Here is a 14,720-nt window from a genome sequence, read left to right on the forward strand (position 1 = left end):
AACAGGGCTAGGACTTAGCTCTTGTCTCACTTATCAATAAGTTGTTACAGAGAAGATAATTAGACTGGCCACCTAGGTTCTCTGCTTAAAAATTGGATCGGGTAAAAGGATGATAGAAACGGAGGGTGAGTTTTTAGGAAGGGTTAGGTTTTTAGGTTTGGGTTAGGGTTTTATTAGTCAATTGAATTTTGTACTAACGCTTTAATTTTCAACTTCAATTGGATGTATAGTTGTATCGACTTATGTAAAATCTCTATGGTGGTACAATTATTATCTATTTGAGGTTATCTATGAAATCCAACTATAAAGTTGGCATTGTATATTTGGGACAATTATATTATGATTTTGTACAACTTTTACTTGAATGGTTAACTCTAACCAATTAATTAAAACAACACCTTAGGCCTAAGTAGGAAACAGGCCTTAAAGAATAAATCTGTAAAACTCACCAACTTGCACGCATTTAAGTAAGGTAGCGGACATTAAACATGGTGATTATAGTTATTGATTACTATGGGGGTTGTTCATAATCGAGGTGCTATAATTCAGACAGGTGGTGGCCATGTGATGGAAGCCCGTTAGATTCCGGACGAGTACCTTACGCAGTAGGCTAAGTACATTCCTATATGGCTTAGTGCTGACTCATTAGATTAAAGGAGTCATCCAGACCAAAACACATATAGAATTCGTGCGTAAGGCGGAGTTAGGGAGGAGTTTCGCTCCAGATGACGTATTTCCCGTCGCCATCTTCGAGGGACGTCACTTATCTATCTATAAATGCGAGAAGTCTCTGCGTGTGTGTCTGTCTGTCTGTCTGTCTGTCTGTAATCCGCGTATCTCGAGAACCGTTCGTCCCACCGGCTTCAGATTCGGCACGCGTGTTCCCCGCCGCGGCACGGAGTGCAGTGCCGGGTCTCGACCCGACCCGATGCGCGGTTTTCCCGAACCGGCGTGAAACGTTCGGAATCTCCTTATGCGGGGTTGATTGTTGACATCAGGCTGTTCCGGAGGAAATCGGCGAAAGCTCTGACTCATCGTGACATCACTTCATAAAAGGCTCTGACATCACGTACGCCACATGAGTCAACAAAAAATCTCTGTGAGTGTGATGTATGTATGTAATCCGCGTATCTCGAGAAACGTTCGTCCCACGGGCACGCGCGTTCTCCATATATGGGCATAAAATGAATGCCCCCATATATGGGCATAAAATGGATTGCAGACAGACAGATACAGATATCTCCATATATGCACATAAATGGACAGAGGCAAACAGATGGTCAAAGATCTCCATATATGGGCATAAAATGGACGCAGACAGACAGATACAGATATCTCCATATATGGGCATAAATGGACACAGGCAAACAGATGTTCAAAACGGGTCCTATGACAACAGGTATAATGAGGTTTGCATTAAAGGGGGAACCGGCACTGTGTCTGCAACACAGTTGGAGGCACAGACAGATACTCCATATATGGGCATAAAATGGACGCAGATAGACAGATATCTCCATATCTGGGCATAAAATGGACCCAGAACTATAACTGCAGTGATCTCCATATATGGACATAAAATGGACGCCGACAGACAGACAGACAGATACAGATATCTCCATATATGGGCATAAATGGACACAGGCAGACAGATGGTCAAAACGGGTCCTATGAAAACAGGTATAATGGGGTTTGCATTAAAGGGCGGGGCATTCATTCCCTATTTACATTGTTCCGAGTTGGCCAGGTCGCTGACTAGACGCTGCTTCTAGTAATAATAATAAGTGCACTATCGTTTACACAACCTACCCATGACGATCCTATTACAGTATGTATTGAGATAGATTGTTGTAGGCTACAACAGTTATCATCAAAATAAACCATATCAAAGTTTGCGGGACATTTCTCTCTCAAAATAACAACTTTTCTAGTGTTATTTCTTATCCTGGTAAACATCATGGGTCTGTCTGACAGACAGCGTTCCTTGTTCAGCCACGTCAGATATATTTTCTATTTAAACAAAACTGTTTGCTCAATCTCATTGTAGGCTATATCCTATAATATATTCAATAGATATATTTTTATGACAGATTTACTGGCCTCAACCTCCCGTGTAATATGTATTAGCCTAGACACTTCAGTCAACTCTGCCACTTTACCCAGATCATCTGAGAGAGAACATTGTGGTCAAGCAAGGATCACTTTGTATTGAGAGAGAGAGGTGTGCTTTCTCTAATTATCCAACAGACGAGAGAGAGAGAGAGAGAGAGAGAGATAGAGAGAGAGAGAGAGAGAGAGAAATGCTCTAGCCTATAATATATTAAATAGAAATATAGGCCTATGTGTTATGCCAAATTACAAAACCAAACCCGAGTGGCCCCGTAATGGTCTTGTCCAGTTCCGTCCCGTTCTGATTCTTTTTTTTTTTTTTTTTTGAGACCTGTGACATTGTCCTGAAATCCGTTTATTTCCGAGGTTCAGAGAGACCCGAGCATTTAGCTTATTATTAGGCTATTAAAAGTCCATGCGTGCCTCTGCCTTTCATGTGGTGAGGTCTACTCAATCTAACATACTGTCTGCAGCTGTGTGAACTGATTGACAGGCACTGTCAGAAGTCAGAGCGGTGTAAACTTTAGCATGTAATTATGTAGACTTATTATTGTCCAATGCTGCTGGTTGGTTGCCTAGGAATCTATAATATTAACATTGAAACAAAAGCCAGGGAGAAAGGAATGCTTTTAGGCTATTTTCTATCTACAGAGGTAAGTCATTTTCCGTTTGTTTGTAATAGTTGTAAGCTAGAAAGAGAGAGAGAGAGAAAGAGAGAGAGAGAGAGAAATGGTCGAGTGAGCTTCACTTTGTCTTGTGAGTAAGACGGGACCTGTGTTGCATTGCCGATTAAAATATAATCTCTTTAGGCCTAAGCCTATTTATTAAACCACAATCGAATGTTGTTTACTTGCATAATGGGGACACTTTTTTTTTATTGTAGGCTATTTTATATTTAGTCACTGGAAAATGTTTCAACATCTGATCTCTCAGTAGCTGTTGCTTCAAGTTGGAAATGAGAACATATTAATGCTTCAGTGCACTTGTTAAAGCACCAACAATGCAACACTGTCCACCTATTACTAAATTAGAGTGACAGACACCCAAGTTAGAGATAGGAGAAGAGTGATCTAAGCCACACACACTCAGCTCTTGTGGAAATCTTGTACACAGCCAGCCTAGCCTACACACCACCTCACCGACAAGAAGCAACTACAGCTTTTTTTCTTTTTCTTTTTTGACTGGTCCCCCTCAGCAATGGCGCTGGTTTTGTAGGCCGATAACTCCAAATCGGCCTACAAAACGTCATACGCACGTTCCCCATAGGGTTAAATCTGTCTTTCATCATACCCCTTTATACCTGCTTTAGTCCATTTTTTTCATAGCTGCCCCTGTTGCTAGATTTCGGCTGCCCCTGTTGCTAGATTTCGCAGGCCCTCTCATAACTAACAGAGTAGATAGACTTTATTCTAGTGCGGTTATTTCTTCAGCTTCAAAGTTAGTATTTTTTTATTGGATTGTGTTTACACAACGTCCTGAGACCAACCACACCGCTGTTTTGACCTCACAGGCACCCTTACTTGTCAAACCGACCCCTCCCTCCCCTCCCTTTCTAGCCTCTCCCTGCTCTGGTGCAGAGCAGAAGCCGTTTGACAAGTAAGGGTGCCTGTGAGGTCAAAACAGTGGTTTGGTTGGTCTCAGGACATTGTGTAAACACAATCCAGTAAAAAAATACTAACTTTGAAGCTGAAGAAATAACCGCACTAGTATAAAGTCTATCTACTCTGTTAGTTATGAGAGGGCCCGCAAAATCTAGCAACAGGGGCAGCCGAAATCTAGCAACAGGGGCAGCTATGAAAAAAATCGACTAAAGCAGGTATAAAGGGGTATGATAAAAGACAGATTTAACCCTATATGTGTTTTGGTCTGGATGACTCCTTTAAGAGTAGACCTGTTAGACAGAGGCCTATAGGGGACGACTGTAGGGTCGTATAACTTTACCCCGCGACAACACACACACACACACACACACACACACACACACACACACACACACACACACACACACACACACACACACACACACTGTGTGAACTGTAAATAAACCAGACACTCCTGTGAAATTAAATGCATGCTGTGTACAGCTCTGCATTATTTTAACCCAGTTGACCTTCTATCACATTAGCGACCTTAAGCTAGATGATTTTCAGGACGGCAACGCCAGGCGGACTACGGCTGCTATGACGTAATCGCTGTAGCGATCAAAATGGTAAAGCAAAGCCTCGGCGGCGACGGGTTCCCACCCCTTTCACTGAACGCTTTGGTTCCCATGGCGACGCGTACACGCAGCAGACGGAGTAGGCGCTACGTGGGAAGGGACCTTCTGCCGTAGTAGAGACGGCTGCGGCGACGGCAGGTTTATCTATCGAGCGCGGATCATTTCCGATTGCCGTTGTCATCTGTAGCTTAAGGTCGCTATTGTCACTGTGGGGCGGAAATAGAACAGTGTGTGTACAAAACTGTTTGTTTTATTAGTGTGGTTGCTATAGGCAACCACACGTTCCATCATCAATATTCTTCTCTGCCCGAGAGTTTTTTTTTTTGCCAGAAAAGTGAAACTGCTTTTTGTAAACTTTTGCAGGAATGTAAAAGTGAAGCTTTTGGTCATGCTTCACATGACATCACTATATAGAATATAAATAGTAAGACGGAATTCATTTCCCGGTGGATTCCTCACAACCTGCGTCAATATAACCCAGGGGTGTTGTTGGCTGGATTATTCATGAAGCTTTCCCGGAAGAGAAAGATCCCTTGATTGGCCGCTAATTGCGCTGTTTTCCCCCCACGAGGTACCGAAAAGATGTTTTCTCCACTGCACCCCATTCATTTTTCCCTTTGATTTCCTAACCTTATTAATAAACATCGTCATACATACTTTATGGTTCCTGTCGCTAGTGAAAAACTGCCTTTCAATTACCATGATATGCGTTTTGTGCAATATGGTCCCATTTATGTTAAAATTGATGATAAAGTTGCGGGGGGTGTGGCCAACTAAACTGATACCAGCCGGCTGTGTTCTTCTTCGTGTGCTTTATTTCGGGAGGCTCCGACCACATTCTCCCATGTATCCCTGCGGTTGCACGTGACCGTTGGCAGCCAATAGCATTCCTTATGATTCCTGGGGTACCATTCAAACAATGATGGCGACACCCATACAAGGGACAAAAAAGCGTCATTTTCGCCGCATAGAAAGCAATGGCTTCGCACCATCCATATATTCTTTTTTACAGTCTATGATATAACCACACTTACACTTCCCCAGAATTGCTTGTTTCTACAGTAGTTGTTTTTGGTTTATGTTTTATTTTCTTCTTTGATCACCCAGTTCCTGCGTCTGTCCTGGGACACAGACCCGTCCATCGTCTACGACCTGATGACCCGGGACAGGTCCAAAAGAGGGTGGGGCTTGTCCACCGCCAACCTGGTGGTGTCTGTGGTGGGAGGAGAGGGTCGCTCAAAGGTCAAGACTTGGGTTCGGGAGTTCCTCAGGGAGGGACTGGTCAAAGTCTTGAAAAGAACAGGTACTGTAGGTGTGTGTGTGTGTGTGTGCGCGTGTGTGCGCGTGCGTGTGTGCATGTGTGTGTGTGTGTGTGTGTGTGTGTGTGTGTGTGTGAATTGAATCACATTAAATTGAATTGAATCAGTTTGTTTTGATTGATTGAATGCTGTATTAGCAGTTCACATAGGGGGGTTACAGTAGGGTCCTTTTTACTCAATTCATAAAGATTCTCTCTCTCTCTCTCTCTCTCTCTCTCTCTCTCTATCTCTCTCTCTATCTCACTCTTGATCACATCATTTTCATATTTCACAAAACACATGCGTGCACACACACACCCGCACACGCACGCACGCACGCACACACACACACACACACACACACACACACACACACTATGCATATCCAGGAGCCTGGATCGTGACAGAAGGCTTGTGTGAAGGCGTAGGGAGATGTGTAGGAGAGGCCGTGAGGGACTACAACAGCATGGCCGCCTCCTCTGACGACTACATGGTCGTTGCGCTGGGCATCGCTGCCTGGGGCCTCGTGCACAACCGACATCAGCTGGTCAACCCTCAGGTATGCGCCAGTGGTGGAAGAAGTACCCACATTTTCTACTTAAAGGACAACTTTTTTACAACAAGGGTTCATATTTTAGATTGTAATTAGAGAAAAGAAAAAGTGAGTGTTAAAATGCTTCGTTCCATTGTTTTATCGCGTTTACCGTGCTAAAATGTGGGGCATGCGTACGCATGGGGGCATGTGTACAAGTGGCTAAATATGTATTTTTAGACACAATAAGCCAGCAGTTTCTTTATTGCTATTTACAGTAACACTTCTAGCCCCCATAAGTAACATACAACCTTGAAAGGTTGCGTTGTATCTTGGGAATGGGCTTAGTCTGTGTAAAATGACATATTTAGCCACTTGTACGCATGCCCCACCCACTGAAATAAGAATTTCTAAATAGAAAGAAGTAAATGAAATCATTTTAAGACTCATCTTTTATAATTCTTTCATTGCAATCTAAAATATGAACCCTTGTTGTACAAAACTAAAGTTGTCCTTTAAAAGAGTAGTTCACCCCCAAGATGTTTTTTTTTCTTTTTTCTATTGATTACTCACGCCACGGAGACTTGAGTTCATTCATATTTATTGTTTTTTGTTGCATTCCTAAGACAAAAATGTTTACAATAAATGTACCCCCATTGATTCCATATGGGGTGATGAAAGATTACAGTTGAGGCGGGCAAGACTCTTGTGTCCTGCATGAACTAAGTAGGCTACTGTATACAGGCTGAAGTGGTTAACGTATGTTTTGTAATAATAATCAGAATCTACATTGTAATTAGTTAAAGCTTTCAAATAATTGGAGTGGAATAGAAAGTATAATATTTGCCACTGTTTACCATTTTGGCCAAATTGGCCATTTTCACAATATTTATCCTTGGGACTGAGTCAAACTATTATGTCTCCAATTCCAAGTGTAGGTAAATGAGGAAGCAGTACAGGCATATGCAGTTCATTTATGTCATTGATTCTGACAGTTGAGTTTCTATGACAGCCTTCCTTCATGGAGACACTTCCCCATGTAGTGTTTGGACTTCCGCACATCTCCATAAATATAATATAAAGTGCTTACCCGGTAAGCTCTTTATATCATCGTTATTATAATTTATTTCACTTCACCAGTGAACTAGAAAGGAGAAATAAATTGACTTAGTATTAGCTTTCTTGGCTGTTAGGTAAATCATATCAACACTGTTTAATAAATGACTATAAATAAAGTGACTCCAACACAGAAACAAACATTCTGTGTTGGATTCACTTTATTTATGTTAGTTTGTGTGTATCTAAGGCTAAAGGATAACCTTATGTCTTCCTTATCGTTTGGCGTCTGTGTTCTTTGTCATTTCAATAGACTCTGCTGCAGAGACACAGAAGGTTGTTTTTCCCCAATTCAGTATCAGTTATTTTTGTGTTATTTTTAAATTGTATTCATGCCACAAACCCATTTCTCACCCAGTGCCATTTGCCTAAGCTGTAATCCTGGGCGCTGCTCTCCCTCTGCCAACCTTTGTATTCAAAACATAATGAGGGACAATCAGTAACAGTATAGGTAGCACTGCACCTGTTAGTTTATGTCATTGTTTACCCTACCCCTTGTTGGGCAGAGAGATTTGACAGTGGAAACTCGCCTGTGTATGAGTGACTTTATTTATGGCCATTTTATTAAACAGTGTTCTGTTGATATGGTTTTCCTAATCTAACAGCCAATAAAGCAAAGTCAATAGAGTTTAGTTCTCCTTTCTAGTTCACTAGTGAATTGTATGAACATCCCTTCTGTTACTGTAAGGATTGAAGGTATACAGTTAGTTAAAATGTACATGGCAACATCTCAATAACATTGTTCTGTTTTGGCTTTGGGTTTAGTGTTAACCACTTTTAAAGTGGCGTTCCTATTTTGGTCATGTCTTGGTCAAGTACAGTTAGATTTTGAAACTAGATATATTTACATAATAAGCAACTAAAGGTAGCTACCGGTATTCATAATTGCATATCAAATATGGTCTGACGAATCAATAAGAGAAATCTGGTAATCTTTGTCTGGAAAAGTATGGAATTTTGAAATGGAACATGTAGGCTATAGGAAGGAACTATGTTAATCTATTTATATTTACATTTATTCTGACCCTTAGCACCTTATTTTGAATGTTATAATTTGAAACAAATGTAATTCTACATTATTTTTAATTTTTACATGTAATGAGAACATATTACTCATTTTACATGGCATGGACTGAAGCTGTCAAATGAAATGAGTTACTTTGCCCTCATCTTAAGTTAATATTTTAGGCTGTTTGTGCTACAGCATATACCGGTACTGCATGCAGAGGAGAGGGAGGTAATGGCAGTAATGACATGGGCCAATTTATCCAGTGATCCAGTGTAGCCTACTACATTTTATGGTGTTAAATGGCACATTCTATGGTGTGAACACGCAAGCACGCACGCACGCACACACACACACACACACACACACACACACACACACACACACACACACACACACACACACACACACACACACACACACTAGGGCATTCACGAATAGTGATTTTTAGTATTCGACTTATTCGACCTCAAAGTATTCGAATAGTCGAATATTCGACAGGACTGGCCAAACTGTCAAATATTAAGTAAGCAAGAGGCGAACATTGTGAAAATAGCCAATCTACATGCTCACAACGTCTGTAGATCAGCTATTTTCACATTAAATGTAATACCTACAATTCCAAGTGCTTGTCAGTGTGTTCAAATAGTGGTTTATTTATTTTTGGGGTCACGGCCTAAAAAGGTTTGAGAACCCCTGGTATAGAGCATTAACAAATTCATCCTCCAGGGGCATTGACAACTCATTCTTATGACTTCCTATCTAGCCAAGCTTTATAAACTATATATTTTTAAAGAGAAAACAATAAAGAAAACTCACACTCACACACAGACTGCCATTCTGTGGAGCTTACACGTTCTCTTCCACCTCAGGGTAGCGGTCCTACCAAGTACTCTGTCGAGGAAACAACCGGTGACTCCTGTTGCCTAGACAACAACCATGGGGCCTTCCTGCTGGTGGATGATGGGAGGGAACCTGGTCTCAGGGGAGGAGAGACCATCTTCAGGGCCAAGCTAGAGGAACACATCTCCCACCAACGCACTGGCATCAGGGGTAAGAGATGGTTGGACGTAGGGGTGGGCGATATGGTGATAAATGTCGCTGAGATGATACAATGTATCCACGATATGCCTTCTCAGAGATATCGTATAATATTGTTATACAATGAGGGAGAGCCTTGTAAAAAAATCCTGCTGGATTGGTAAAACAGAGATTCATTGCAGAATTAATTTAAACCTGCATTTGGTCTAAATCAGTAGTTTTCAAACTTTACAATGTCAAGGTCTCCTCTTAACTCAGTCTCTGACAGTATACAAAGGAAACCAAATGGACCCGTAAGGGTTTCATTTGTATACTGTCAGAGTTCTTGTAAGGGTCTTGTAAGGGTGAAATTTAGACCTCCCAAAAGGAACCCAGAGAGTCCCTGGACTTCACTTTGAGGACCACTGGTCTAAATGGTCTGTTAGTCCTTTTTCTTTTAGTTTGTGTTACCTTGTAGGTGGTTGTACTGTTAAAAAGTAACTTGAAAAATAACCATAAAAACGAACATGAAAAATAATCGTGATAAGATCGTGTTATCGTGATACAGCTTGGAAGAATATTGTGATATTGTATTTTTTCACCCCCTAGTTGGACGTAAGGGATTTGTTCCTTTCTGGAAATAAAATAATCCTGGGTTTTATTTTGCCATGACCGGATCAAAGGGTGACTTACAAGTAGTAAAAACACCAAGCAATTTTAACTGCAGGGGATAATGTGCTGAACAACTAGAGACCACATCTGAGTTATGATATCATTAAAATTCCTTTTGTCTTTCAGGCAGTGGCAGCATTAACATTCCTGTCCTCTGTGTGCTCATATCAGGAGAGGCAACCATGCTGAAGGTACACTCACACATTTACAGGGCAATAAAGGTGTTTTACCTTTATTGTCTCCACCAGGCCGAAAGGCAATGCAGAGAGTGTGTTTGTGTGTCTCTCTGTGTCTCTCTGTGTGTGTGTGTGTGTGTGTGTGTGTGTGTGTGTGTGTGTGTGTGTGTGTGTGTGTGTGTGTGTGTGTGTGTGTGTGTGTGTGTGTGTGTGTGTGTGTCTCCGTGTGTGTGTGCGTGTGTGTGTGTGTGTCCATTCTGTTACCAGCAAATCGGTAGACAGTATCTCTACAGTCATGTGAACAACATGGATATGTCCGATTTTCCATATTCCATCCTGATTGGCCAAGATTGGCTTCCAATTTTTGGTGAAATTGTGCACGCATGTTCCACTAGGCAGAGGAAGAAATGCCACTATAAAAAAATTAAATCAGCTTCATGGTGGCGCTAACAGGCTTGTTTAACCCATAACTGCACCGTTCAGCGTATAACTTTGTATGTGCACTCCCTAGAGCAGAGGTTCCCAAACGTTTTTTGAGCGGTGGTTACACCGTCTCCTATACGTGGCCGTGTGTGTATGCGTGCGTGTGTGTGTGCGTGTGTGTCTGTCTGTATTTAGCCTGCAGGCCTGCAGTACCTTTTATGACCACACATGTTAAGGGAGGGGCGCTGTTGTTCAGGCCAGGCCACACACACACACACACACACACACACACACACACACACACACACACACACACACACACACACACACACACAGGGGGGAAGGGGGGAGGGGGGGTGGTTGGTGGGTAAACCACCGCTCAGTTCACACAGGTGTGATTTTTTTTAATCCGAGGCACCCCTACATTATAATTTTCACTCCCAGCACCTTATATTTATAGCATATCATCGTTGTCGTATGTCCAAAAGCGTAATTTACTAAACTAGTGAAAACAGCAGATCTACAAGCACACAACGCCTCACATCGTGAGGCGTTGTGTGCTTGTAGATCTGCTGTTTTTACTAGTTTTGTGCGATAGAGGTTTCTGCCCGACAGTAATGATATTTTAGTGATTGTTGAGAGGAAAACATTGAGATAATAGCCATTTTGGTTAGAACTGACTGAAAATAACTGTACTTCAAGTTTAAAAAAAGTGTCCAAATAAATTCCAAATATTATCAAATTATCTCGCGGCACCCCTGGACTGCCGTCACGGCACCACAGGGTGCCCCGTCACCCACTTTGACAACCCCTGCCCTAGAGGCCAGGTAAAAACATAGCTTCTACCACTTTTTCTAGTCACGTGTTCAAATACTGGATTCTGATTGGCTAAATTCCGGAGGTTATGACAAAACAACTGCCGCAAAGTTGTATGAGGACTTGTCCGAGATCAATGCACCTCAGTGTACATCCGGGGACTTCAGGAGGTAGTCGGAACACCTTTCCCCCAACCAACAAATGACGGTGGCAACGGTCCTATGTTTACTAACGTGCATGCTATAGTCGCCGATTTATTTGGATCCAATGCAATCCGCCAACTTTAAAGCCCCTTTTCTCTGAACCTATGCCTTTCTGGAAGCGAACAGCCTCTATTTACGGCCGGAACGGTACTTCTAACTGACGTTAGCTTAGCTGTAAGCTAGACGCATGGATTAGTATGGAGTTGGCGCCATCTGTTGGTGAGTAGAAGATGTTGTTTGTGGAACTATCTGCTGTCTCGCGGAAGTTTTATAGGCAATAATAATTGTAACTTAAGATCCTTCCAAGTTACAACTATGTGTTTTCTTTCATGTATACGGGAAAAAGTGGTAGAAAAGCTATTTACCACTCGGGGTCGGACATTATGCTGTCATAATGTCCTGAGTGAGTGTGTTATCGGACTCGGCTGCGCCTCGTCCGATAACACACTCACTGCGGACATTATGAGAGCATAATGTCCTCTCACTCGGGGTAAATTGCTTACATTTTTCACACCTGCCGACTTAAGTAAAACATATTTGTTTTATATTACTCCTTCTCCCTCCCTCCCTCCCTCCCTGCCTCCCTCCCTCCCCCCCTCTCTCTCTCTCTCTCTCTCTCTCTCTCTCCCTCCCTCCCTCCCTCTCATCTCTCTCTCTCTCTCTCTCTCTCTCTCTCTCTCTCTCTCCCTCCCTCCCTCCCTCCCTCTCATCTCTCTCTCTCTCTCTCTCTCTCTCTCTCTCTCTCTCTCTCACCTCCCCATTCCCTCTCCATCAGCGGGTGGATGATTCTCTGAGGAGCGCCACACCCTGGCTGGTGCTGGCGTATTCGGGAGGCGCGGCCGACCTCTTGAGTGACGTCTTGGAGAACCTATCGCCTGCTGTCCAGTCCTCCAGCGGGGGAGAGGACGGTGGTGTTGATCTGAAGGCCAGAGTGGCAGAACAGATCAGGAGACACTTCCCTTCTGAAGAGCAACAGACAGAGCATCTTGTTGAACAGGTGAGGGCAGAGGATGGTGCCATGGGGCGCCATTTGGGGCAACAGGACATGGCAACCGCCACTCCCTTTTTGCTACCACTGCTTGCTGTACTTGATCCCATAGACATCCGGCTAAGCTAAACTACCTATTAAGCTTACCTAACATACATTCAAATAGCATGCAGTGTCATGAAACAAGACATCCTTGACCTTATCTGACTCTAGAGAAGTAGGAAATATATTGGCAGGTGAAGTACTAGAGTTTGTGAAAAGGTTTAAATATCTGGGTCACATATAATCATGGGTGATCTCTGTGATGATGATGATGATGATGATGATGATGATGTGCAGCGCCAGTATAGTACAGTAGTAAGCCATTGAAGCCATTGTCGAAATAGCACTTTTTAAAAACCTAGTGCACTCCACTTCATACAGCCCACTGTGGTGTACCGCTATTGCAATGCAAAAACATAATGATGCTTTTGGAATATTCCTGAAACTCCCAAGATGGACCAGTGCAAGTGAAATGTAGTAATGTTGTAATGTAACCACACCTTTCATGCTGCATTGAGGAATGCTATGTTTAGATGAACTGTATGTGTAGACTGATTGGAGTGGAATGTATTAAGCATGTTATTACGTCACATTATTAAACTGAACTGCATCAGAATATCACTGAGTTCCTGTTTACAGTCCGTGTATAATGGCATAAATAGCTGATTTCCCCCTCCTGTGACCTTTGACCCTGACACTCAGGCTCTGAGCATCTATAAGAACAGGAAGTTGATAACAATCTACCGTCGAGATCAGGAGAAGCCCAAAGACTTTGGTATAGTCCTGCTCAAGGCCCTGGCGCGAGGTATATATATATATATATGATATTATATTCTGATAGTTCCTATGGGTAACATGTCATTAGGTCCAACACCCTTTGGATCGACCACCAAACTCTAATCCTAACCTCAGTAAAACTATGTCTAACTCTAACCCTAACCCTAAACCTAACCTCAGTAACCATGACGCGCGTGATTATATCCAACCTGCCGACACTGTTCTACCCAACGGGAGTTCCACCTATGGGGCAGTCCCCGTTCCTATGCATTAGACTGCGATGAGCTCTGTAGATGAATTTCATTCCGGTTTAATACCTTTTTTTATTTGTTTATCCTTGTTTTTTTATTACATGAATTTTTCAGTTATTTTAGGATTTTTTTTTTTTTTTAGATCGATAGAGTATTTCTCTGCACTATTTATTTAAGTTTTGTTTTTTTGTTTAGTTTTTTGCTGTCCTTAACCAGGAGGTTATTATTATTAGATTGTTGTTCCTGAAGCTGTTTGCAGATGGAAAACAAATGACTAATGAAGCAATCTTGAATATTGAATCTAGTATAGTTCTTACTTCTGGGAGGTGAGAAAATGTGGACTAGTACATTCATTATGATGTCAACATAAGATGGTGTGTGTGTGTGTGTGTGTGTGTGTGTGTGCGTGCGTGCGTGCGTGCGTGCGTGCGTGCGTGCGTGCGTGCATGTTTCAGCCAGTAAAGGTCATGCATCTTGCAATGCCAGACCTGACATGGAGGAGCTGAAGCAAGCAGTCACTTGGAACCGAGTGGACTTCGCCAAGAGTGAGTTCTTCAACGGCGCCACCCACTGGACGGTGAGGAAACAACCAAACCCCATTCCCAAGAAATGAAGCTCACTTCCTGGTTCTCGTTCAGCCTGCTGTTCCTGTCCTGGCAGATGTCACCCTCTCTGGCAGCAATACATTATAATATCAACACGAGTCAGTGGGGTTTTGGGCCGAACTTTACACTTGATTTTATTACCTTAGTAAACCTTTTCATCAACACTTTTATGTTTTCAATCGCTAGTTTAAAGTCCATTTCAGCCCAGAGCAAGCAAACATTTCGTCAGCCCGGGATAGAACAGAAAATTCGAAAAAATATAATAAGGGTAATAATAATAATAATAATAACTGCGGGTGTTCATGCATGCATATAAATACTACCACCACTAGCCCTAGTGGCACTGAAATATAGTTACTTTAGAAATATCCAACTATACACACACGCACGCACGCACGCACGCACGCACGCACGCACACTCACTCACACACTCTACAACACTTATCATGTTGTATACCCAGATAGATTTTA

At 42.4% G+C, this 14,720-nt stretch overlaps 1 protein-coding gene across 1 annotated transcript in view; it reads left to right on the forward strand.

Moving 5' to 3' along the window:
* The window catches only part of LOC308302678 (transient receptor potential cation channel subfamily M member 4-like), a gene marked incomplete at both ends in the record, with an annotated part of 37,936 nt that overhangs the window by 4,840 nt on the left and 18,376 nt on the right, over window positions 1-14,720 (forward strand). Inside the window, 5 exons of the mRNA XM_080746965.1 lie at window positions 5,432-5,627; window positions 6,012-6,181; window positions 9,149-9,329; window positions 10,095-10,159; window positions 12,362-12,583. Of these exons, the coding sequence (XP_080603091.1) occupies window positions 5,432-5,627; window positions 6,012-6,181; window positions 9,149-9,329; window positions 10,095-10,159; window positions 12,362-12,583 (834 nt within the window). The remainder of the gene's footprint in view (window positions 1-5,431; window positions 5,628-6,011; window positions 6,182-9,148; window positions 9,330-10,094; window positions 10,160-12,361; window positions 12,584-14,720) is intronic.

The sequence above is a fragment of the Nannobrachium achirus genome (genome assembly GCF_963921795.1).
Source record: "Nannobrachium achirus genome assembly, chromosome: 18".
NCBI classification, from domain to species: domain Eukaryota; kingdom Metazoa; phylum Chordata; class Actinopteri; order Myctophiformes; family Myctophidae; genus Nannobrachium; species Nannobrachium achirus.